At 44.3% G+C, this 25,328-nt stretch overlaps 2 protein-coding genes across 3 annotated transcripts in view; one reads left to right on the forward strand and one right to left on the reverse strand.

Annotated features, from left to right (window-relative positions):
- KDM2B (lysine demethylase 2B) overlaps positions 1-4,653 on the reverse strand; it is a 110,938-nt gene extending 106,285 nt beyond the window's left edge. For both annotated transcript variants that reach the window (XM_051634419.1, XM_051634418.1), the window contains exons 1-2: positions 4,603-4,653; positions 3,237-3,381 (exon numbers count right to left, since the gene is read on the reverse strand). In XM_051634419.1, the coding sequence (XP_051490379.1) occupies positions 3,237-3,381; positions 4,603-4,653 (196 nt within the window). The remainder of the gene's footprint in view (positions 1-3,236; positions 3,382-4,602) is intronic.
- A 6,571-nt stretch (positions 4,654-11,224) lies between these two features.
- ORAI1 (ORAI calcium release-activated calcium modulator 1) lies at positions 11,225-23,953 on the forward strand. Its single transcript, XM_051634437.1, has 2 exons — positions 11,225-11,503; positions 21,264-23,953. Exons 1-2 carry the CDS (start codon positions 11,390-11,392, stop codon positions 21,828-21,830), a joined length of 681 nt encoding a protein of 226 aa, XP_051490397.1. The 5' UTR covers positions 11,225-11,389; the 3' UTR covers positions 21,831-23,953.
- The last annotated feature ends 1,375 nt before the right edge of the window (positions 23,954-25,328 follow it).

Here is a 25,328-nt window from a genome sequence, read left to right on the forward strand (position 1 = left end):
TTACAATGGCATTAGCAACTCACATGGCATTTTCTCAAAACACTCCCCATTTCCCTTTTCTCACCAAAGAACACCACTATCACTTAAAGAAAAATATAAAGAGAGTGCATATTTTAGGTCCAAACCGGAAACCAAATGACAGACAATGCTCTCCCAGCTGCTCTCTATTTTTCCTGTTCACTGATGCACATAAAATAGAATCCAGTCAGAGTTTGTCAATTAAGGTCTGGGTTGAAACACCCAGGCTGTAATGAAATACCAAATTAACAGTTAGAAAATAATCCTAACTCAATCACTGCAAATCAGCCTAGTACTTTTGGGGCGAATGTGTAGTTTAAACTGCATTTTTAAGTTAATATATTTTAAGCTATATATATCTACTTAGAAGAAAAGCATGGTTTTTTGTGAGCATTATCTGAGTATAGCAGAAAGTCCTGGTTCTCTGAAAGCATAATTTTATTTTTATGAGAGGGTGACTGTTACTTTCAGCAGAGTACTTTTTTTGTTTGCTTTTATTAATCAGAAATGTAACTGCAGGAGCTGATAAGACAGAAATCTTATACAGCTCCTGGCACTTATGGTTGAAAAGGAATAGCTTTTGTGTGGGAGTCACAGCATAACACACAAGCAACTTGAAAATTAAACATAATTTTGTTATGTTAACACTGACCATTATCACCTCATTGCTTCACTCTAGGGATTACACAGAACTGGCCTTTCCTGGGGATTTCTTTATGCAAAGGCCTGACACAATAGCAGTGATTTGGAGATTAGAGAGAAAGTTAGAAGGCAGCATTTTGGGTGAGCTGTGCCTACAAAACCCCACACTCCATTTGGAGCCTTCTACCACAGAGAGAAGAGGAATTCCTGCAGTGGCCACAGAATGTTTCTATGGTTCTGCTATTCCCCCTTCCTTACAGGAAAAAAATTACTTTTATATAACATCCATATGCTACCTTAAACTGGAAACACCGTTGGACTCCTCAGCACTACCGAACACACTACATGCTGCCAAACACACTCTGCACTGTGTTTCATTGAGGTACACACGAACAGTTTAACTCCTGCAAGATTCAGCCAGCAAGTTACACCCTTCCTGGAAGAGCACGAGAAACTCAGACTCCAGCTTCTATCATTGATGTGTCTCTGCTATAAAAACCCATACTGAAAGAAACAGGGGAACGGGAGGCTAAGCTCCCATGCCTGCAGATGCATTGCCCTCTGTTTTCATCACTATTTCCTTGCTGTATTCAGTTAGCAATTATGACAAGTAGGGATATAATATCCCTACTTAAAGTTACCCAATCAGAGCACAGTAATTACCCACTTATAAAAACACTAAAATTACAGCAACTTTACTCCTACTAGTCTCAAAATAAGTGGAATGAATATTCCAATTAGTGAAGGTTACCAAATAAATATTTCTGTACTAGAATCTTCATTTCTCATAGGCATTCACATTAAAACTGTTCTGGCTTTAGGTAAGCAAATAAATAAGCCACAGGTGTTTTTTTTTCAGGACACTCTCATCCAAGACAGAAAGTCAACAAACACCAAGAATAATGTTGGTGGGAGAAGCAGAGGCAGATATAGAGCCTAGGAAACTATAGAACAAGGAGCTATGACAAACTGCACACAAGGCAGAATGACACCATTGCCTTGCAGCACCTTGAGGAAAACCTTCAAACCACATTTCTAGCAAAAAAATAAAAAAAAAATCAAAGAAGAGTTATCATTAAAAACAAGGCAATAGGAAAGAAAAATAAATAAATATATAACACAACCAATTCCATGTGTTCATATAGACTGGCCTTTTTTTATTCTTACTAACCACTGTTATTGTTTTGCCTAGATTCAATTCAACTCTTGGACTTAAAGAAAAAATAAACCAATAGTAAAAATAAAACCGGAGCAAGTAAGAAGGGCCCTTTCTTCCTAATGCCCCAACAAAGCATTTAAATCCCTTGTGGGGTCGAACAAAGCAGACACAGACCACAACAAAATAACAAAAGACACTCATTTATTTTCAAGTTCCCTAGAAAGGAGAAAACAACCCAAAGATTTTTGAGCCCCTGAGCTACGGAAGCTGTGAATTGTATTATCCTTAGCATGTAGCAATGGCAACCACTGGAGTATTTGGAATATGAGGGCAGAATGCAATCATTTTCTGGAAAATTAATTAACATTTTCCAGCTAAAAAATAGGTGTTTGTGTCTTGTTTGGAGGAAGAGGGGCCAGGGTTGAGCTTATCTCCTAAACAAATACCTTCCTAAGTAAGATAGGTATTTAATTTCTCCACCACATTAACTTTTCTAAAAGGAGCTTAAAATGCTCATGCAAAACTAAGCCTAAGGGAGAAAAGGAAATTTTCTAAACTAGATTAGTGGCTCCATAGTTATAGCCATTTCAGGAGGATTATAGCCAAAACTACTCCTTCCTGAGAAAGCCGGCTTAGACAGGGAGTCCTCAGTGAGGCCGGGTTTTGGTGACAGCCATCTGGGATTCAGGATCCCTTCCAACAATGCTCCAGTAAATAAAGGTGACTTGCAACCTCCCCCCGGCCTGGCCCGTTTGATTCCCGGGCAAACCTCTCCCATTTCCCTTCCTGCCAGGCAACCCTGCTGCAGAGCTGGGCTGTCTGGCTTTGCTTACTGCTCCGTAATTCAAGTCACCTAAGCAAACCGAGGAACTTCGGGGAGGGGAGCGCTGTAATTTAATATATGATAGAAACACAAAGAATTTATTGACTTTCAAGTCTCCGACCCTACCGAAGAGGCTCATCAATTGCATCCCTTTGCAAAACGGGGTCCTGGGTTCAATAGGGAGCGGAGGGAGAGCAGGAATCACCTCCGGCTAAGTGGGGGCTGGGCTTTTTTGCCTCTCCTTTGCCAGGACCTAATTCCTGACCATCCCGCTGGTGCGCCGGGGTCAGGGCAGCGGAGCACGTTGGAGGTGGGGGGAGCGCCAGGCGCTGCCATTTCTCCCCACGCCGCCTCCCGAGCACCGTGTCGGGGGTAAAACCCGCCCTCCAGCACCTGGAGTGGGGGGAACAGGGCAGCCCCCCGCGGAGGTGCCGGGCTGCAGGGAGCCGGGCAGTCCCCCTCCTCCGGGCTCCCCCTTCTGCTCGTCACCGGATCCCCGGGCAGGGGGACGCGGGCGCGAAATACGAACCGAGCGCGGAGCTACACGTGGAGGCTCCGGCAGCGGAGCCGGGCCGGGCCCCCCCGGTCGGTTACCTTTCCCGTCCATGGCATGCACGAAATCCCCGTGATACATTTTACTCTTTAATTTCTCTTCCAAATTGAAACTCCTGATGCTGACAATTTCCTCCACGTCCGAAAGGTCCTCGTTCTCATCGTACCGCCTTCTGCCAATAGAGCGCTAGAAAACAAACAAAACAAAAACCCACATTGTCCGGAAAAAAAATAATAAGAAAAATAATCGGGGTCGGTGGGTGGAGGAAAGTACATGGATCGTACAGGACGATTTGATAAACAGATTCTGAGGGAAAACAACTAAGATGGCAAGACACAAAGTGAACAAAACCTGACCCCAAGGAAGCTACAACACAGCTGCATGCACAACCTTTTCCATCCCGCGACACGGAACTAGACGGGAATAACAGGTGTTTGGCTGCAGGAAAACTAAAACTTGGGCTGCGGTGCCGAGGCTGGCGCTTAAAGGCGAGCAGGAGACTGGCGTAACTCGCCAAAAATTCCCAAGCTACAGCACCGATGTGTGTTGCAATCCCGTAAAAAACCGTGAACGGCGGCCAATGCTCGTTAGCAACCGGATCATTTTTATTGTTATTATTACTACACGTGAATACAAGATAATTCCCAAGGGAAGGGGGGAAGGGGGATGTGTCTGTGAATAATCTGATGCACAGGCATCCAGGTTTCGGTATTTACATAATCCGAGTGTTTCCATAGTCACACCGGAAGCCGCGGTTTAAAAAACAGATCGCTTTATGTAACGCGGCGATGGATGCGCAGCCCCCAACCCCCCCAAACCTCCCCCTCCCCGCTCCGCCGCCGCGGGAGCCTGCGCGCTTGTACAGCGCCGAGAGCGAGGGGGGTCCGCGGAGAGGAGCAGCAACGAGTTAAACCCAGGGAGGGGGGACGGGGGGGACCAGGCCTGGGGGAGGCCGGGGCCGCTCCCCTGGGGAAGCTGCGGCGGGGGACAGGCGGGGACAACCGGCCGCGCACAAAGGTAGGTTCCCCCCGATGGAGGGGTCGGGGGGACCCCGGGGGTAGGGGGGGGTCCCCGGTGCACCAGCTGCCTCCGCCGGCTCTGCCCCTCTCCCGGTAGTTCTCTCCCCGCAAACCCGCCCCGGCAGCCACACGCGCGGTGGATCAGCACAAACCCGCACCCACAGGAAGAAATAAAAAAAAATAAATAATAAAAAAATATATATATTATCGTCCCACCCTCTCCTTCCCCTCGGTTAAATTCCACCCCCTTCCCCAGTCTCTAAGCTCCTCTCTTGCAAACTAAGCCGCTCCGCTGCCTACGTCTTGCATGCATTTCTCCCTTCGCAAAGAATTAAGCAAAATCAATTAAAAGGCACAAATAGGAAATAGGCAGAAGCCAGCTACACACCAATCTTCTTCCAGAGTCTTTCTCTGCCTCCATTTTTTTTGAGAGTTTCATCACTTAATTGTCAACAGTTCCTGTCCTGCATTTTTGGCCCAAATGGGGAGGAGGAAAAACAAAAGCCATCCAGGTCTCTGTAAAGTTTTGCAATTTTGCACCAGCACTTTTTTTTTTCTTTTTTTTCTTTTTTTTTTTTTTTTGGGGGGGGTGGGGTGGGGGTGGAAGAGGGAGGGGGGAGGGAAGGGGGGCGGCGGCGACGATGCGTTTTGCAAAGTCCTAAGGAACCATTTTCAGTCACTGAGCGGGGGCGCAGGCGTCGCAGTGCCCGGAACGTAAACAGTGGCGGGGCCCGGGGGCGGGGGGGGGGGGATGTTGAGGGGCGAAAAGAGGGGGTGGCCGGAGCGGTTGGGGGGGGGGGGGCTGGTCCGGGGGCAGCGGCGCGGTCCCGACCGCCGCGGCGGGGCCGGGTCACGAGTGCGCGGCGGGGCCGGGTCACGCAGGCGCTGAGCGGGGCGGGGACACGGGGACACGGACCCCTGCGTGGGTGCCAGCAGCCACCGAGCCCTGAAAGTTGAGCGGCTCTGCTTAAACCCGGGGATGGGGGCTCAGCGCCGGGCTGCCCAGTTTCGCAGTTAAAACGCGGCGCGCTTTTGGAGGGTTCCCCGAAAGAGGCGGGGGGCGGGGGGGGGGGGCACGACAACGAACGTGGCGAACACTGGAAAATAATATTAAAGCACGTGGACCTGCGGTTAGTGACTGTGTTAAGCGCTCCAGTCTCCCTGCCCTTGGCTTCGGGTGTTCCTTTATCCCCCGCGCCGCCAGCAGTTCCGCGCGGCAGCCCCGCCAAAGGCGAACGGGCCGTAAAATGCTCCAGGATCTGCACCGAAATTTCCTTGTGAGAACAGGTTCTAGTATCTATAATGTATTATTCGGTGTTAAATAAAGCAAAATTGCCTTTGCAGTACACGTGTGCAGCAGGTAGTTAGAAACATCATCTCTGGGTGTGTTTAAAAGCCGTCTAGATGCGGCGCTTGGGGATGTGCTGGACTTGGGAGGGTAGGGAGTTAATGGTTGGACTCGATCTTGAAGGTCTTTTCCAACCTAAGTGACTGCGAAATCGCATGAAAAAGTAGGTAAAAAGGAGCTGCTGATACAAAAAAATCTTTTAAAAAGAGGAAAAAAATCCTTTGGTGACACTGTGGGTTCCTGAGACTGTGCGAGGGTCTCACTTCCAGAACACCAGTTCCCATCTCCTCTTAATTGCCACAGCAGGGTCAGTGCAGGTTTTGAACAGCCTCCAAGTTCCCATGCGTGGCGCCTCTGCAGTGACATCCTTTACCTCCCTGCCACAGCCCCCTGAGAAAGGGAACATCAAAGAGTATCTCAACCCAGGGTCTGGGTCTGGTGGCTCTGACAGTGCTCCTTTGGTTTGCTTTTTGCAATTTTTTGAGATGGACATTGAGAACAAATGTTTCCACCTTCAACACAGTGCTTGTTCATGGTTGTCTCTCCTGGGCCAGCAAAAATGAGAAGTGCTCTGATCTAACCCAGTACAAATGTCAGAAGCAAATTTCAAACTCTTTCTATGGCTTTACTTCTCAGACCAGTTGAACTGAGACTGAAACTATTCCTGACTGTCTGTACCAGCAGAAACATTCATACAGCATCCAGTTACCCTTTGTATACCTAACCAGTCACATTGCAGGTACTATATGAAACATGAAATACTATGCAAAAGATCAAGCACATTAAAATATAAGTTTTTGGGCCCCACCAGTCACCTAATCAGAAAAGATCCATATTTTAATAAACTATGATGTGGATAAAGACTGGGGAGGAGATAATTCTAACTTGGGATTTTAAGGCAGTGAGCTTGTCCTTCAGCATCTGCCAGTAACTGCAGACTCTTGAAAAATCATGTCATCTTTTTCTTAACATCTCCCTGCTTGCAGATGATTGAACTGTATTATCATATAGAAGCACTCTATAAGTTATATATTGAAGTGTGGATTCCAGATGTCTGTTACAGCAAGTGCATTATTAGTCCACAATCATGAGAAGATGTATGGATACGTTGACCTTTCAGCCAAGATTACTCAGTCTTAAAATTAAATGCATGTGTACATCTGTAGGATTGAGGCCACAGTACAAGATAATGGATGTTACTAGAGAATCATCTGACAAAAAACACATAATCCATCCTTTCCACAGAAGTCCACCAAAAAAGACAGAACAGAGACATAAAAGAAAATATACTCATTTTTCTAAATCTTTGGGGTTTTTGTACTTGACTTTAACAATCTGAGACTCTTGGTGTATCAAGCAAACCCACCAAGAACTGTATTAATCACATACACCTGGAAACACCAGAGCACATTATTGAAGTACAGAATTTAAGTATGTTTCAGAAACATCACATTTTAATCTATAGATCTCCAAAAATAGAAGACACACTTTCAACCTTGTTTTAAGACAGAAATTATTCCTATTTAACTACAATTCATTGTAGCATTGCAATAATATTATAGTCTATGTATTAGTAACAACAAATGTGTCTCACACTTAACTGAAATAAAGGGAGAGTGGTGGGATGTGGATGATGAGAATATCCCCATCTGCATTAGGTAGGATAAGAACATTTAGATGCAACATTAAACCTCTGTGCTTCAGGTTCAGTGCTGGCAGATGATGTTAGGGCTTGTTTACCCTCCAAGCAGGTCATGGAGCAGGCTTCCAGCAGTGCCTGGAGCTGGGCCCTGTCAGGCAGCGCCTGGTGCAGGACAGCCCAGAGATGCCACAAGGTTGGTTTTCCTCAGTGAAAAATATGAGGAAAACCACTTCAGGTATCAGTAATGGGAAAAGGGAGTGGTGATTACTGAGAAAGGGGCAGTCTGAAATGAATTTCCAATTGGACAGAATGGACTGAAATAATCTTAAAACATCTTTTAAAATACTTTGTCTTCTGTAAGACCTAACGTTCTATACATTACCTTGGGTTAAGCTGGAAGACTAGAAAATTAACTATTTCATTGTTTTCTGAAGGAAGTTAAAAATTATAGGGTTTTTATGCATGACAGATCAAAATACTTCCTCTGCAGAAGTTCCACCAACTCAACTTTAAGCTCTACTTTAGATGATATCTGTAGAGATGCTTGCCTTACACTCCTCACTGCTTGGAACTGCTGACAAACCTTTATTTGCCTTCAGCAACTGCTACTTCTAATGTGTTTGGTTTATGGCAAATCTACCACAATTTCCATTTTGTGGTAACCTGATTTGCTTTTGGTACAATAACAGGAACAAATGAACATGATGATTTGCATGGGAAGCTGAAAATATGTTTTAAGAGGAGCTGCTATGCAAAGGGTAGCACCTCTGCATGCTCACATGTACTGTATCACATTAATCATACAGTGCTCAGCAAACCTCTTCTTACTCAGTCCTCCTACAGAAATTACAGAAGTACATTTTTAGAAGGAAAAAAATTATTATTATGAGTATCCTTGTGACAGTGTACAGATTTCTCAGGGCTTTCTGGAAACTTGGACTTCTGCCACCTGCTCCGATTGTGTTCATGCATAAATGATCTAGAGAATGGGTTGACATTACTTCTAATTAGAGGTAATAACAGCCTGCTGCTGAAAGAGCCAGTTCCCTTTCTCTTCCATGTATGTCCCTCATTTCTCCTGCCAGGTCCCTTTCTCTTCCAGGTCCCTTTCTTTTCCAGGTTTAGTCTTCATGCAGCCACAGGGTAAGTTAGTTCAGTGACCTGATCCAGCAGAAAACTGACCCATTAAGGAAAATAAAATTCATGTTTTCACTAGGTCAGTTCACTGAAGCTCTGTAGCCATTTGATGGGTGTCATCTACAGGATGGAGAGGAGAGTGGGGTGAGATGAAGGAAGAGTGCAGGACTACACCCTTTTGGTGGCCTTCTGCAATTGCACTGATCAGAGGTAACATCAAACCACAGCTTTGAACTCCACCATGATTTTAGAACTCCCTGAAGCATTTCTAAGAGTTAATTACGCACGACTTTTTGTTTCAGCTATCTGAAGAGTGGCAGTATAGAGCTGTGTAATAATGAGTAATTAGAGTTGGAAATAAAATAAATTATCCTTTTCAGTTTGTACCTCAGAATGGAGCTGTAAAATGGAACATAAAGGGGTGCACTGTTACAGTCCTGGTTTTGTTGAAAAGAAGGCTTGATCCCTAATGTATGTTTTCCTATTTAACAAGCCAATTTATAATTTCTAATAGGAAAGGAAATGATTATTTTAAAGCTACAACCTTGGGATTTGGAAGCTTAAAATTGCACAGTTTTGGTTTGGTAAAGTGGATGGGATGAGATGAGATTTATTTACTGATTCAACAGGTCCTTTTCCATACTGTTTCCTTGAATTAAATATGAATTTAACAATACATCCGGGTCCAATACTGTTGTTTTTTTCAGAACCCTTTCTGCTAAACAGGAATAGGAGTGATGGACAGAAAGACAGAGAAACAGTGAGTTCATTTTAATACCATTATTTAGAAAAGCCTTCTCAGCTGTATGTCTCTTGAAAGTTGTTGGGTTTTGGTTTTTTTTTGTAGATAAATCTGATTTTAGGGATCAGGTCAAGAGCTGGGCATTATTTGTGCAGTGGTACCCATCCATGATGTTCAGTTCAACCATAATTTTGCATAGAAAGGAGAAGAAATATTGAACAATCAATCTTGGTTACGTACACCTACATAAACAGTTTTCATAACTTATAAACAGCAATGCAAAAAAAATGTTAAATGTATGATTCTACAGAAAGTAGATGATGAAGACTTTAATATTTGCTCAAGAGGTGGAGGAAATTTTACATAGCTGTTTTTTGACTGTTGCCATTTCTCCCAAGTAAAATGTGGTAATGAAATCACAGCGTGGTTGTTACTCATTGCTTTGCAATGTGGTGATCAGACTTAGCCTAAGGCATCGGTGGGAGCCAGATAATGCTGATTGTGGTGATGAGGTCTTCAACGGTTTGGTTTTTTTTAAGAATCAAAGCACATTGAACAAAGAGTGGTATGTTGTGATGCTAACTTATGCTGGACTTTCACTCAAATGGATCCTATACAGTAATACTGACACCAATAAAATAAAATCTGGAGGCAAATACTCCATGGAGTAATCTATACAACAGCAAAGGCTTTTGTGGAAAGACTGTATGTCAAACTCAATACTTCTACAGAGGTGTTTGAATACCCCTGTAGATAAAAATCTAACCAAAATTTGTTTGTGACAAGAAGATGACTGTTTATTTCCTGAGAAGAGGATAAGATCAAATCTACAAGGTAAGGAATCCAAAGAATGCCATGTAAATGAAAAGCACTAAGTGACCTATGTTGGTGTAGATTGTCATCACCTTTACTGTGCATATGTAAATTAACGACTTTGCAAATCAGAGAAGGGTGTGAAGAACAAAGCAGATACATTAAAGACAATGTGCTGCATTTTTCCTACTTGTAAATAAGGTGGAAAATGTAAACGCAGTAACAAATCCCCAATGCTTTTGATCTCTAATGCAACTAGCATTGCAGTGATTCATCTGTGAGCATCCATGTGCCTGTAAATAGTAACAAGTATCCTTGTCTAGTATTTCTCCTGTTAATATCCTAATTTTCTTACTAGACATTACTTACACATACCATATTTCTCCAAACTCAAAAGCCTGACATGGCATAAGCACTGTATTAGGGCTCACCTTTTCAGAAATCATCTTCATAACTGTGCCTTGTATTTCCTATGGAGTTCTGTTATATGCCTCATTTTTCCCCTCTGTAAAACACAGAAAAAAATGTTTAAACGGTTTGCATGAACGCAGTAATAAAACAATCTTACAACACTGTCATAACTATCTGTTGAAGTGCTCTGTTCAATCTGCTTTATTGACTGTTTACTGATTAAAAACAAGTTTATCAGGAGCTCCGGGCATGCAAAGTTGTGAAAACGGTGACGAACGATTAGGTGTTACCAATTTTAACTGGAAGCGAGGGTGGGTGCGCAGACTGGTTTAGATCCATAAAACAGATGTAATGTTTAAGCATTTAAAGAAGGGAGGCTATTGAGAGAAGCAGCCGATAAATGGCTTTGTGGTTGGTTTTTTTTGAGGGAAGGCAGTGGGGACGGAGCAAGGGGACACCCCTTCCTTTTCTGCCCTGAGCGGAGGGGCACCCACCGCCGGGCAGGGCTGTATAAAACTGACTGAAAAACCGCCGATTCCCGTCAAATACGCTCCAACCTGAGGCTGCTCACCCGCCCCGCTGCCGCAGCCACCCGGAGGCCGCGCCCCGGCCTCCAGCCGGGCCTTCCTGCGGGATTCGCCCTCCACAGACCCGCCGAGGGGAAGGGCGGGACCGCAACGCCCTGAGGGACAGGCCCCGCTCCCGGCGGGCGGCAGCGAGGAGGCCGAGCCTCTCCCTCCCCACAGCGGCGGGAAGCGGCCTTCGGGGCACGACGGCCACCCTCCGGCTCCCTCGAGGGCTGCCGGGAAGCGACCGGGGCGGTGGAGCGGGGCTGGGGGCCGGGCCGAGCCGGGCCGGGCCGCCCAATGAGGCGGCAGCAGGGCGGTGCGGTGCCCGGCGGGCGGCGGCGCGCAGGCTCGCAGCGGCTCGGCGGCAGGCGCGGCCCCAGCACCGGCAGGAGCGGCTGCCGGGCGCCATGGGGTGTTAGCGCAGCTGGTGCCCTCGCTCTGCCGCCGGAAGGAGCCGCCGCCGCCGCCCTGTACCTCCCGCTCCACTCCGCTCCGTTCCTCAGCCCGCCGCCCATGAGCCTGAACGAGCACTCGATGCAGGCGCTGTCCTGGCGGAAGCTCTACCTGAGCCGAGCAAAGCTGAAAGCCTCCAGCCGCACCTCCGCGCTGCTCTCCGGCTTCGCCATGGTGAGCGGCCGGCCTCGTCCGGCGGGCAGGGAACCCTGACAGGCAGCCTTGCGGCCTCTCGGGCGGCTGCGGGGAGCTGTGCCGCCGCTTCCCCTTTTCTCCTCCCGGGGCTCTCGCTGTCTCCCCTCAGGCTGCAGCGGGGCGGGGGGCGGGCGGCAGGGGCGCGCGCAGCCCCCTCGGGCGGCGCGTGGCGCGGCGGGGCGGGCTCCGGGGCCGCTTCCCGGGGGGCTCGGGGGCCGGTGGGTGCCCCGGCGTGTCCCGGTGGCGTCCAGTCGGTAGCTGCTTTCTGTGGAGTTCTGTCACGCCACAAAGCCAAAAGCTGCCTCACGGCTTTTATCTTCACACATCTCTCCGGTACCTCGCGCTTTTGCTCGTTTTTTGGGTTTCCCCCCCCCCGCGGAGGATGCTTGGCATGCCAAAAAATCCCCCTTGGCGGGACGCTCCTCCTGCTCGCTGTCATACGAAGAGCAGTGCGCGGTGCTTGTAAATGCGGAGGTTCGCGTGGTTTGTGGGGGTTTTTTTTGCGGTGTTTCGCTTCGCTTCGCGCCCTGGTGCGAAGAGCAAGGCGGGCTGCGCACAGAAAGCCCCCCGGACCCCGGGGGTGCGGGGTTTAGCCCCCCGGCTCCTCCCAGGCCGCAGCCGCCCGCCCTGCGCAGACGGATGCGAGGGCAGGTGTGCGCTGGAGCCGTTCTGAGAGAAATCGGGAGACATAACCCGTTAAAGTTAACGGTGTCCCTCCGACTCGTTATCATTTGCAGTTGCGATGTTTCTAATGGTGGGGATTTTTAAAGAAAGCTCGGATATTGCTTAGTTTGGGGTTTTGTGCAGTTTTATAAGTCTTTTTTTGTTAGTATGTTTTTGCTTTCGGGTTTGATATAGAAACGTGGTGCAGTAATCCTGATGATCGAAGATGAAAGCTGTATGTAGGTTGGTGATTTACAAGCCTCATCCTATGTGCAGTCCTCTAACATACTGTTAACTCTGCTCTCAACCCCGTTATTAATCTCTGTGAAACACGCTTCGTAGCTGTAAATACTGAATTGTTCAGCTCTGTTTTGTTTCGTTTTGGTTTTTGCCTCGCTTTTTAACCAGATGAGTATTTTCAGCCGTTAGAAACAATCCCCTTCAGAGCCACTGTTCCAACGAGAGGATGCTGTTTGAAAACACAGCAGCCGGTCTCTAGCAGCCGTCTGACGGTCAAATAAATGTCACTGTCCTCTCTCAATGGCTAAAAACAGACTACAACTCTTCAGGGGTGGTGAGGAAGTGCTGCTTGTTTGACTGACAGGCGGCTGTGTTGGTGCAGCGGCATATTTGAGTTGGTTCTCCTTGGGTAACACGCATCGGGCTGGGAGCTCAGACTCCGCTGCTGCTGCTGAGCTTTTCTTATTGCACGCCCGTTCTCTTGTGTCAGAGCAGTTTTCTCAGGGTGGTTTCTTGAGCTCTTTTACATTGAGAGAAAGAGAACATGTGGAAAAAAGCTGTGGTTTGTTTGGTTTTAAAATTTTTCATCTAAGGGAGGTTGCATCCATTAAAAATACTATTAATCAAAAGTCATTCTTCATCTCTTCAGTAATTTGGATTCTCAAAATTCCACAGATATATGAAGTGAGGTTTCTTCTGTTTTTTTTCTTGCTTCTCTAGAAGACTTCTAGTTCACTGTCCTGCAGCTGAAAGCTGCTGATTTTGAATTAATGTCGTTCAGGAAAATTCAGGGGGGAAAAGGCACTCTGTTCCAATTAGCAAAATCCCTAGTTGCCAGGAATGTTGCATGTGAACATTCATTTTATTTTAATTTTCTGGAAGTTGCCCCTCCAAAAAAATCCACTTTTTTTCTTCCTTTAACAACGTCACACTGGAAATGAACATGGTTTTGCTCTGACATACAGTCCTGTAGCTGAGGTTTCCTCATCCGTTTTCAGAAAAGCTGACTGAATTGTCAAGTATTTTTAGAGTTCTTTTGAAAAACTTTGCTTATCTTTTAAAGTTGTCCTTCACAAGCTCTGCCTTAAAAGCAGGGCCTTCTTTCTGCTGTCACGCCTATGCATTGTTTACTAAATCCAGCAGATTCCTTGGCACCTGGTGTTTGAACAAAATGCTGCTGAAGTACAATCTCGTCTCTGATCTAAAGCTTATAGCAGCAGTAAAGCCTCATTGTTCTTCTGTTTTCCTTATCCACACTAGGAAGAAAGAGACTAAATAACACATGCAGGACCACCCAGCCAATCGATGGGAATTGTCTGGAGTGGAATGTACTCGTTTTCATGCCAGCACCATTGATTCTTACTCTTTAATTTGCAGTACTTGTATCTTCTAGCATGAGTTAAGTGTATCCAGGCTACACTGTTCCTTTATTTTAGACTAATTTTGTGTATAACTGCAGCCACTTTGCGAAGTTTATTCCCTGTACCCCAGTTAAATGATCCATGCCAGAGTCAAGATTGCCTGGGTCAGTGATGTGTAGAGTATGAAATGCTCAGCCAGATTTCAAACTCAGGAGTGTTACACTTCCACAGACAAGGCTGGTGAAAAACCTGTTTTACAAATAGATTCGTTTTAGAGCTGCACATCGCACTTGGCCACTGTGTGTTCACTTCAGAAGCAGTGGCAGGGGCTGGTGGTTGCAAGCTGAAGTTCAGGCTAAGCTTCCACCAGTAAAACATTCTGCAGGTGTTTCCATGGATGTGTCGTACATCTAAGAGGAAATCTGTGAAGTTTATAATCTTGCATTCATACCTTTTTCCAATTTATGGGGCCAGCAAGTACTATAAATCCCCCAGATTGTCAGAAGTAAAGAAATGGTAGATTGTAGGGTATGTGTATTCCATGAAAGAACAGAAGATTATTTCTATGTGCTAGTGTAGACATCAAGTATTTCTCACTTCTGTGTTATATCCCAGATATGGATGTATTATATTTTTTTTCCTCCATGTCTGTGTTTATTTCTTAATCCAGTTTATCTCAGTGCTGGACATGTTTCCAGATGGTATCCAATATTACAGGCACTAGCTCATCTGTACCTACATGAGCAGTTTCAAGAACTCCAGTGTAGATGGGCTGCTGGTAGGTTATTTTCGTTTGAACAATTAAGCTGACTTGTAAGCATCATTTTGTCTTCAGGGATGCATCATGCAGCAGTCTGACATCAGGATCCTCGAGTCACAGATGCCACAGGGAAATTGTTTCCAACAGTCATCAAACTGCACAACTCAGACATTTCTTCCCTCCACCAAATTAACAGCTTTATGAAAATACCTCAGCCAGAACTAGGGATCTTAGTTATACTCCCACTATGGTTGACCTTGTTATATTTAGGATTTGGAGAATGTTCCTTACCAGACAGCACAGTTTTCACTGAAATACCTGAGATGGCTCAAGCCAGCTAGACTCTTGTCCAGAGAGTAATATATATGCTTCAAATATTGAGTATTATCAAATAACTGTCAACTCTTGCCTTTGAAATATGGCCAATCCAGGCTTCTGAAGACAGCTTCAGTTATATTTTGTGACTGATTGCACTGAATATTTATGAATGTGATTTCCATAATAATACTCAGTGTTGCAGTAACACTAGGTAGGGGCTAGGCCCTGCTGCCCACAGTGCTGTACAGGTACTGGAGGCAGCACAGTCCTTGTGTAGTAGAGGTTACTCTGCTGTTCTAAATACTGAAATGGTCTCTCTGTAGAAGTTCTAGCTGTGTTTAACTGCCTAACTGGTAGAATAACATGGAACAGCTGCATTTTCTAAGCTGCAGGAAAGCATTACAAGTTCAATGTCGCGGCTTCTGCCGCCACTCACCTTTTATGTCGCTGTTGCACTTGCAGGTTAGCACTGTGCTCCAAACAGTCTTCCTCCATATAAAAGGTTTCTTCTATTTCAGTCATGAAAGCAACATTTTGTTCTTCTTAGAGCACCCCAGTCTCAAGGTTACGGATGAGCAGGGCAGGCAGTGTGGAGTACCTGGGGTCTTGCCATTGGCTGCTTGTGGCTGCTGTAGTTTGGAGGATGCAGAGGAGATACTGAGCTGCTGTTTCTTCTCCTGATGAGCTGCCTAATCTATCCTTGTGGTTATTGAATAGATTTATAACACTGTGTAGAGACATTTCCTTCTCAAGATGCATCCACTCCTATTATATGGGTATTGCCTTTTTATGTTCACTAGCAAAATAAGATTAAAGCTCATATTCTGGTGTTAGCTTTAGGAAATATTCACGTGTTTTGCTGTTCTGCAACATATAATCCACAGAGTCAGGATTCTAGACAAAAGGATGAACGATGCTTACATTTTCTTCTGTACAAAACCAGTAATAAGATCATTATTTTGACTTTTTAAATTTCCGGTGGCTGATTCTGACTCATACAGAGTCTTTTCTGTGGGTTGTTTATAACTCTTAATGAATGGTGCAGACACTGGGAGCCTGGCGCTGCGCCTCTGTCTCTGGAAGTTAGTACTTTGTCAAGAAACCAAGACGGATCGACTCGGGAGCTGAGGAGCAGCAGAGGAGTGCTGGTTTCCAGTGGTGCTGTAACACCTGTCTCATTTGCTCCACTTTCCCCTGTGGTTCCAACATGGAGAAGCAATGGGGTGGAAGATGGAACTTGTTGAAATATCCTTGTGATGTGAACTAACCTTGTGATCAGACTAAGGCTGATGTTTCAGGCTGGCGTTGTCCTTTCCAGTGGTGTTTTGCTTGTTACAGTCTGTGGGGCAGCTCACTGCCTGAGCGGCAGATGTAGTAAGTGTGATTGTACTGAGAGACAGCATTTCTCAAAGTGTTCCATTACGTGGGTCATTTTCATGGAATCGTAGACTTGTTAAGGTTGGAAGAGGCCTCTGAGATCATCAAGTCCAACTGTCAACCATTATGCCAACTACACCATGTTCTGAAGTGCTGCGTCCACATGTCTTCTGAACAACTGCAGGGATGGTGACTCCACCACTTCCTTGGGCAGCCTGTTCCAGTGCCTGACCAGGAAAGGTCTATATTTAAATTATGGACCTATATTTAAACTTAATGACTTTTAATGAGATTGGTTTCTTACTCTGTGATTCTTGTCTGAATCTGTCAGATGCAAAGGACAGGAGAGCACTTCAGATGGAGCTTTAGGCTGGTCAGAAAGCATCTTGTGGGGTTCAGGAGACAGATCTACAGCCATCCCATCTGTCAGCAGTTGTTGACTGCAGCCCCCTGCTTACAGAGCATATTTAGCTGAAATCAGGCGTCTTGTGGAGAAGTGGCCCCGTCTGTTCTTCAGAGCTCTGTTCAGCAGCAAGGAGTTAGAATTGGTGGCTCTGGCTGCTCAAAGCTGTCTGTCCTTGGCACGCTGGACTCTGTCGTGACTCACAGCCCTGTGTAAACACCTGGATTTGATTCCATGAGAGGCAGCATGGTGGTCACCGCAGACTCCAGCCCACATTATAGCCCTGCCAACCACAGTTCCAAGTCATCTTTGCGGGCAAGAGGAGAGGAAGTCATTATAAATAGCTCATTGATAATGCAGATTTATTTGAGATTAAGCATTTTATTTCCTTTTCTTTTCCACAGTGGCTACTGATTCTGAAAAAGATGTAAGCCTGTGATTGAGTCAGAAGGCTCTGGGATACTGTGTTCACTGCTGTTGCTAATTACATGTGATAACAATGAGCAGTTAACTTTTTTCCTGTGTTGGAAAGTCTTGAGTGTCAGTTGGACCTGCTACATGGGTAGCTCTTACTACAGTTCTTCCTTTTGTTTTCCTTCTATTTTCTTTCTGATCATTGTAATGTTTTGTTTTCCCAGGATACTACTTTTTTCAGAAACCCTCATCTTAAAACAGAAATTGAATCTGAAGTTTGCATTATGCTTTGAATTAAAATGAATCTAGGTAAAACCAACATACTGCCTTGTAGCTTATAAAACTGGGGGATAATGCTGAAATTTGAAGCAAGTAATTAATTTCTGTCCTGCTGCTGTGGTAAAAATGAACAAGTGACAAACCAGGAGAGTTAGTTATCCTGCATTTCAGTAGCAATATGAGCTTCATTTGCAGCTATGTATGTGACTGGTTCCTTATATTGGTTGTTATTGGTGGTGAAAATTGGTTTATTACTGTATCAGAGCTCACTTGCAAAGCAGTGGAGGCAGTATTTGTCAGAGGCACTTTGTAAGTGCTCATGTATGGATAAAACCTTCAGAGCATGCAGGATTTGAACGTTTATTGTAAAGCAGGAGCTTGATATAAGCCCCGCTGGTCTAATAAAACATGGAAGCACTATAAGGAAGTAAAATTAACTTATTTCAGGACATAAACTTTAAATAAAATTAAAATGCAGATTCTTCTTGAGGGCAAATTGTTAAATTTTTTGCAGTGTGGTAGTAGTGAGGCTGCCATGCCTGAACTCCAGGTCTGTTGGAAGCTTTAATGTGGTTGTGTGTTCAAATTCTGTTACCTTTGAAAGTACCTGAACGCCCACCTTCTTCAGGCTTGTGAGAACTCCAGCCCTGCATTCTAACATCACCAGAGTCCTTTAGTTTTGTCAAGAAGCTGCGTTTCAGATGTACAGCTTTGTCAAGGGCTGTAGTAAATCTGTCAGTCGTATCTGCAGGATGATGTGAAGTTAAAGTTAGCTCTTTTTTGAGCCCAGGATTAGACCAGATGACCTCTTGAGGTGTCTTCCAACCTACGTTACTCTGAGTATGCAGCAAGGCAGGGTGCTTGCAGTGTGCAAGCTGCACAGTGGAAATCAGCCAGGAAGTGTTCAAAGCAGCTTTGAAAACTGTGAAGGAGAAGGTGCTGAAACATGTTGTACTGGATCCTGTGCAGACAGCAGTGACAGTCCTGCCCTGAGGGGCTTGTATTCTGAATCAGCGTAGAAACCTAATGAAGGACACTGTAAAATATCCTCCTGCTTGGATCGTCATTGTGTCCCTGTGAGTTCAGGCTCTGCATGGGTTTGGATGATGCCAGATGAGCTCACCAGAGCCCTGTGGTTACAAGTTTTACCTTACAAGAGCAGCTGTGATCTGTGCAGTTTGAAACTGCAGCACAAGCAAAGGAGAGAGCTTCTGATGCTTTGCTGCACTGTTTGAAAACAGGCATGGGGCCTCATAATGACAACTGAAGGGTTTTGTTTTGGGTGCCTGGCACAAGCTTGGCCCAGGAAGTAAAGGACAGAAACTTGCAATTGAAAAGAGTTGGCTGCTTTTCTGCTAGTTTATAGTGAAAGGGCTCCCAGATTAACTTCCTTGACAGTTTGAGGAGACAAAAAAACATGAACTGATTTTTCATCTAGCTGGAGTTACTGTGCCAGGCATGAGCACAAGAAGGCTTTGCTCTGCCCCCTGGAGACTTTCCATCAACTTTACTTGACTTTGGAATCCTTCAGGCATTCTGCATCCTACAGCCTACCCAAAAGCCTCCATTTGAAGTGAGGTCTGAGTATCTGGGAAGGAGATCCCTCACTCCTGCTTTTAGGATGTTTCTAACACCAGTGTCAGTTACCACTGCAACTTGGTGCATTTTCTCTTTGCTTACAGATGTCTGTACAGCTGCTTGGCTTCGGTGTATTTTTTTTTCTGTCCCCTCTGTGAACCCATGGAAAACTCGTGTCTTTTGTTTCTTATGCACATACCCTCTAGCTTCTGTCATATCTTGTCACTGGTTTCTGGAGAACTTGTGATCTGCAAAGAGTTGTTGTTGTGTTGTGGAGCTGCAGCTAACATGTCTGTCAGTACACCCTGAATGTTTGAAGCGGGAGTCTCTTACACTCATCCTTCGCACGGCTGAGTCCATAAGCTGTGATCCTTTCAGTGTCAATAGAAGTGTTTTCCCAGCCTCTGTAGCCTCCCAAGCAAGTTACTTGAGATGCTTTCTGTCAAAGCAGGTGAATATTGTCTGTCTCTTAGTATTTCTGTTACCCACTTTGGTGTAGGATCTCTCCTGGCCCAGCAGCTAGTGCTTTTACCTTTGGTTCCAGCCATGGAGAGGAGGTCATGTTGCTTGTTGGCAGGATAGCCAAGTATGACAAAAAACTCCCAAGTGTCATTCCTAACAGCAGGCTCCCTTGGTGTTTAGCATCAGGGCTGTGCTGGCATGAAAACTACTGGGAATAATTGGCAGTGTGTATGGCTCCTTGGCTGCCAGCTTGTTTTGCACATGTTAGAAGACTAGCACTTAGGCTACCTTTCAAGTGATGCTGCCCACAATTATTCTTACAGAAAGAGTACACTTGGAATGACACTAATTGCACAGTATGAATTGAGCTGAAGGAAGCTACACCCTTCCTGCTCATGGGGTGAATTGTGACACATCTTAAGTAGCAGATACAGTCTTGCTGGATTTCAGAAAGCTCTTCTGAGAGATGATTTGAGGCCTGCCTACCTGACAAGCTTCCTGTTCAAAGCAGGTCTGTGATGCTGCTTAATGCTCTGTTGAAATGGGAAGAGAACAGTAGGTCCAGGACAGCTGGAGTCTGACTGACGTTCAAAATCATATGCTTGATATTATTACCTAGAGACATTGATTAATGAAAATTTAAAATGTCTTCAATATTTGGCAAATTAAATATGTCAATTCTTAACAGAAAATAAAGTCTTCATCTTGTGAAGCTCTTCAGTGTCATGGTTATGGTAACATGATAAATACCAGGATAAAGCATTAAAATGTCTTGCTATGCTGGGATGGTTTTGAGTTTGGACATACACCAGAAAATTTACAACAAAACACTTTGAATATGAAAATGAATCCTTGGTAATGCAGGATTGCAATTGCTCTGTGAAAAACACAGGAAGGCCAACATCCCACGAGTACATTGGGACTTAACAAGCAATCTTGCAGAAGAGAGACCCAACAACCAAATGTTTATCCTCTCAAATGGGAAGTTTCCCACAGCTGAGAAATGGTATTTTTAAATCTCTTGAGCAAGAATTTTATATGAATTAATATAATTTCTTGTTGAGTTACTTGTAACACTTGGAAACTGTTTGCTAGTTGGCTGGCTGGTTTGGCTTATGATGATAAAAGCTTTCAATAAAGGAATTAAAATATTGGCAGATAGCCTTGAATGCCTGTTGAAACATGTCTGAGCAAAACCCTTGGTTGGCTTAATCTACTTGGTGTGCTAGTGGTGAAGAGTTCTGGTGTCCTGGAACCTGCTGGTTCTGGGAGCATGAGAAGATGGAATCCCAGCCCAGGTGTTGCTTGGCTCAGCTCTCACAAAATAGTGAGGTTTGAATGTTTTTATTGTTTTTGCATCTGCCTTTGGATCCTAGTTTCTATATTTCCCTGCATCCGTATTACCCACACTTCATGGAATTTTCTTCATATTAGCTTGATGAGAATTGAGGTGTTTGAAATGTAGCTCTAGGCCAAGGACTGTCCAAACCATTAATGTCATGTGGTAGTGGGCTAAACCTGTATCAGTGGGACTCAAAAGAGCTGATTTGTTTCACTTTAAGAATCCAAGTGTGTTGATCCCAAAGTTCAGCAGTTTTGTTGGGGTGAGCTGGAGGTGGCCAGGTGGTTTTGCTGTTTGTTAATAGCTTTTGTGCATACTGATGGGTTGCTCTACAACAGAACAGTAGGTATGAAAGCAGTGGCTTTTGCTGGATAGCTCAGACCCAAATTTGAAGCTAAGGAAAAGGGCGCAGTTTGACGTGAAATTTACATGCAGACTGTTGCCATGCTTGGATCAAATGGTCTTCCAGATACATGATTTAAACTAAAATTAGTAGTCAAAGGAGATATACCCGGTAACTGCATCTCTGCTTTCCTTTTCAGGTGGCTATGGTAGAAGTTCAGCTAGATGCAGAGCATGACTACCCTCAAGGTCTCTTGATAGCCTTCAGTGCCTGCACAACTGTCCTTGTTGCAGTTCACCTGTTTGCACTCATGATAAGTACCTGCATTCTTCCCAACATAGAGGCTGTGAGCAACGTGCATAATCTCAACTCTGTCAAGGAGTCGCCTCACGAGCGGATGCATCGGCACATCGAGCTGGCCTGGGCGTTTTCTACTGTCATTGGGACTTTGCTCTTTCTTGCAGAGGTGGTGCTACTGTGTTGGGTGAAGTTTCTTCCTTTGAAGAAGAAAGCTGATAATCCGCTCCAGAGCAACAATTCCACCATCACATCAGGACAGGCAGCAGCCATTGCATCAACCTCTATTATGGTTCCCTTTGGACTGATTTTCATTGTGTTTGCAGTTCACTTCTACAGGTCACTGGTGAGCCATAAAACAGACAGGCAGTTTCAAGAACTGAATGAACTTGCTGAATTTGCACGGCTCCAGGATCAGCTGGACCACAGAGGTGATACTATCTCCTCTCCTGTTACCCATTTTGCCTAAATCCGTGCTTAAAGAAAATAACCCCACTATTCTGCTCTGCCTTATGTTGACTGCCCTGTGGATGAACTGGTCGAACTGTTGATTACTGTGTAAAGAGAGATTATAAATGTTCTAACCCTTTAGAGAGAAAAACAATACATTGTTCCTTTCATAAAATGTTGGCTATCTGACATGTGAAGGAATGGGTGCACATGCATCCCTCCTCTTGTGAGCACTGTCTAGATAGCTTCTTTTTGATGCTGAATGGTGGCTGTATAAATACATGGAAAAAAACATTGTAAATTTGAGTATTTGTTAGGGATAGATAGAGAAGCTTTTTTTTTTTTTTCTTCTCTTTATTTGATGTTGGCATTTACTAGAAAATACTGCTTGTCCAATCCATATTGCATGGCATGATACAAATTACTTGGGATATGCAGCAATTAGCACTTGGTTTTAGTGCTAGTGCTGTTCTCTCTAGAAAGCCTGACAGATGGTAGAAGTGAAAGCTTTCCCACCACTTTCCCCAGTATGTTTTGCTGCCAAGTAATAATTACTTTACTGATTTCTCCAGCACCTTTTTCCTGTAGCAGTTACACATTTTATAACTCACTAAACACCCAGGACTGGTCTTACTGCGATGTGGCATAGCCACATGAGTAGGAATGAAACTCTACTCTGTTCTTCTTTGGAAGAAAATAAAAGCAATAACTTGTAAAGTTCTCACAAGCTGGCACATATTATCTGGAGAGATAAGATTTGCCTCCTTCCCATTTAGGGATCTTTTTTTTTTAAAAAAAGAAGGAACTAGATGGAAATTACCACTGGATAATTTTTTAGCTTGAAAATCAGAATCACTGCTGTGTTTTTTTCCAGCCAAAGTAGTAATTATTTTGTACTTTTATATATAAAAATATATATATATATAGTTTTTAATAAATCCTCAGATACAAGCAGCAAAAGGTGCTTTCTCTGCGTTGGATTCCCAAGTAATTAGCTATGCCTTGGCCTTCCTTGTTTAGAAAAAGTCTTTTCCTTGCTGAAGTGTTATATTTAGTAACTTGTTACACGTTTTTTTGCTTCAAAGTATCTGGAGGACTACTTTTCTCAAATTTATTTATGAAAGTAGGCTATTTGTAATTAATATTGCTGCTTACTTTCAGACACACATTTGTGACAGTGAGGCTACTGTGTTGTGTTTTTTGGTTTTTTTTTTTATTTCCTCTTTAAGGAGAGACTTCCATTTGGTTTCTTCAATAAGAGATTTGTCCAGGAAATATTGCAGCAGTTGTCCTGGGTTGCTTCCAGTAATTCTATCTGTGTCTAGAAGTGGAATGCTGTTCTTCTTCAGAGCAGCTTTGGGCTTTAATGGGTAAAAGCTGCGTTTTTAACAGAAGCTGATACAAGTTTCAAGTGTAATAGAAAGAAAGTTGACTTCTGTGTTGTAGCTAATGGCGTGGAAACCTGGGGGTTTGCAATGAGACAGGAGTGAATACACTGGAGCTCTAACTGACTGAACCTGGGCTGAACAGGGTCTGTGCCACCCAGCCTCTGTCTCCAGTTATCCTAACATATTTATGACCTGTGGGAAGTGTGTACAGAGTTGGGGTGGCAGAGTGGTGGCTGCTGCAGCAGCCTCCTGAAGCCAACAGGACTGATTTCTCCTGTCAGCACCACCTCAGTGGAAAGTGCTGGTAAGGACACCCGTGGTGTGTTTCTATTCTGAAAAATAACCATTAAAAAACCTGCTGGGCTGTTTTGTTTTTTGTGATTTTTTTTTTTTTTTTTTCCCCAGCAGCATTCTTGGTTCACAAGCAGAAAACAACTTTCCACTTGCTGTTTCCACAAGTCCTGCTGGCAAACAGAGGCCAAACTGGATTTTCTCTGGCTCTCCCATTATATAATGCCTCAGTTATAGTCTATTACTAACCTAAATCTGCTGATGGTGAGAGTTGTGGCTGCATTCCCACAGGTGTTCATTGATGGTGCACTTAGTAAAGACATTAATGAAGCAGCATTCCAAAAAACATAGTAGTAGGTGCAACATTTTCCCATCCTTTACTGGAATATCAGTCCTGTCTTGGGGGAAAAAAAAAGACACTTAAAAAGCCTCAGCAAAGGAAGAAAACCCAACTCAATATTCATACTAGGTGGTCAGGTGTAAAAAGGATGCTTCTGTCTGCAAATTGTGTATATAAAAGTTAAAATGTTATTTTAAATGGAAGTCCAGAAAATATATTTTCTAAGCTTATTTTGTAAAATTACTTGCTGTCTTGGCTAAGTAGCTGAATTTCTCTTTTTTCTGTGTGTCTTTTACAAAGTGCCAGAGAATTGTGGGAGTTTTTGTTTTAAGAAATACAAAATTGGAAGCCAGTGGGACAACCTTAACTTTCTCAGGCTGGTAGGTTCTGGGCTGATGGCGCTGTTATCACAGCTGCTTTTCTGACTATTGTCTGCACTTTAAGCCATGATATTGAGTGTTCTTCTCATTTTCCAACTGTGGAAGGGGTCATGAAAGTTACATCTTGGGCACAGTCTCATAACTGTGTCAGGGGCAGTAACCAGACCCAAGACTGTGGATCTAAACAATAAGAGTGCACTTAGAATTTGTTTTTTATCCCTTATTTATACTAATGGTATTAAGCATTTACCTCAAGCATTTTAAACATCAGTTATTGTATATCCCTTATTTAGATATAAAATAATGAAATAAAATAATACTCAATTGTTGCTGATTATTTGCTATCTAGGTGCCTAAAATGTGCTTGTTTTCTCTATACCCCTTATCTCTTCAGCTATTGTGCTAATCCTAACTGTGTTTCTGAGGATCTCTCACATGTATGTAGTTAAGTCATTTCAGTCGTGAGAGGAAGATGAAATTTCCTGTTCACACAGGCAGGTATAAGGAGCAGAACATCATTGTCATGCTTTTCCTCCTGTCAGCACTACTTAAGTCTTGGGACTAAGCATGTTGTTTTGCTGTTATTTTGAGTGCTTAACAGAAAATCAAGTTATCTTTCAGCTTTGGAATCATGAAGAGTCAAGGGACCCAATTAGCTGTAAACAAAAGGTGTGATACTTGGAAGCAGAGTGTAAAAGGGGTGAAATGATCACCCACTCTCCCAGTTTGTTTTCCATAGCCAGCTGCAGTGCCACCCTCCTTGGTCCTTGTGTCAGGTGGCTGGTTGGGTGCTGGGGGTCTGGTGGGTGGGCTGGCTATGGAGCAGGGCTGGGGGACATTCCTGCATTCCCAAGGGTTAGGGAGGAGATCCAGCATCACAGTGTGCAAAATGCACCAAGATAGCAAGTATTAATTGAAATATAATCTGTTATAGGTTTAAAAGCCATCTTGGGTCAGGTATGTGTGGGGCTAAGCTTGGGGGGGAGTGGGAGGGGACATTTAATTTGCTGTACTCTTCTAGGCTTTTGCTTTCAGACCATATGATAGAACCCCTGCTTCTGCTCTGAGGCAATGTGCAAGACCTTGAAATCAAGTGCCATTTCTGCACAGGAGGAATA

Source organism: Apus apus, chromosome 16, assembly GCF_020740795.1.
Source record: "Apus apus isolate bApuApu2 chromosome 16, bApuApu2.pri.cur, whole genome shotgun sequence".
In the NCBI taxonomy this organism is placed as follows: domain Eukaryota; kingdom Metazoa; phylum Chordata; class Aves; order Apodiformes; family Apodidae; genus Apus; species Apus apus.

Bases quoted from the DNA above. Each gene is read 5' to 3' on its own strand.
- ORAI1 (XM_051634437.1), top strand. From the start codon at position 11,390: ATGAGCCTGAACGAGCACTCGATGCAGGCGCTGTCCTGGCGGAAGCTC. The intron at 11,504-21,263 runs GTGAGCGGCCGG...TTTCCTTTTCAG, and splicing joins TGCTCTCCGGCTTCGCCATG to GTGGCTATGGTAGAAGTTCA.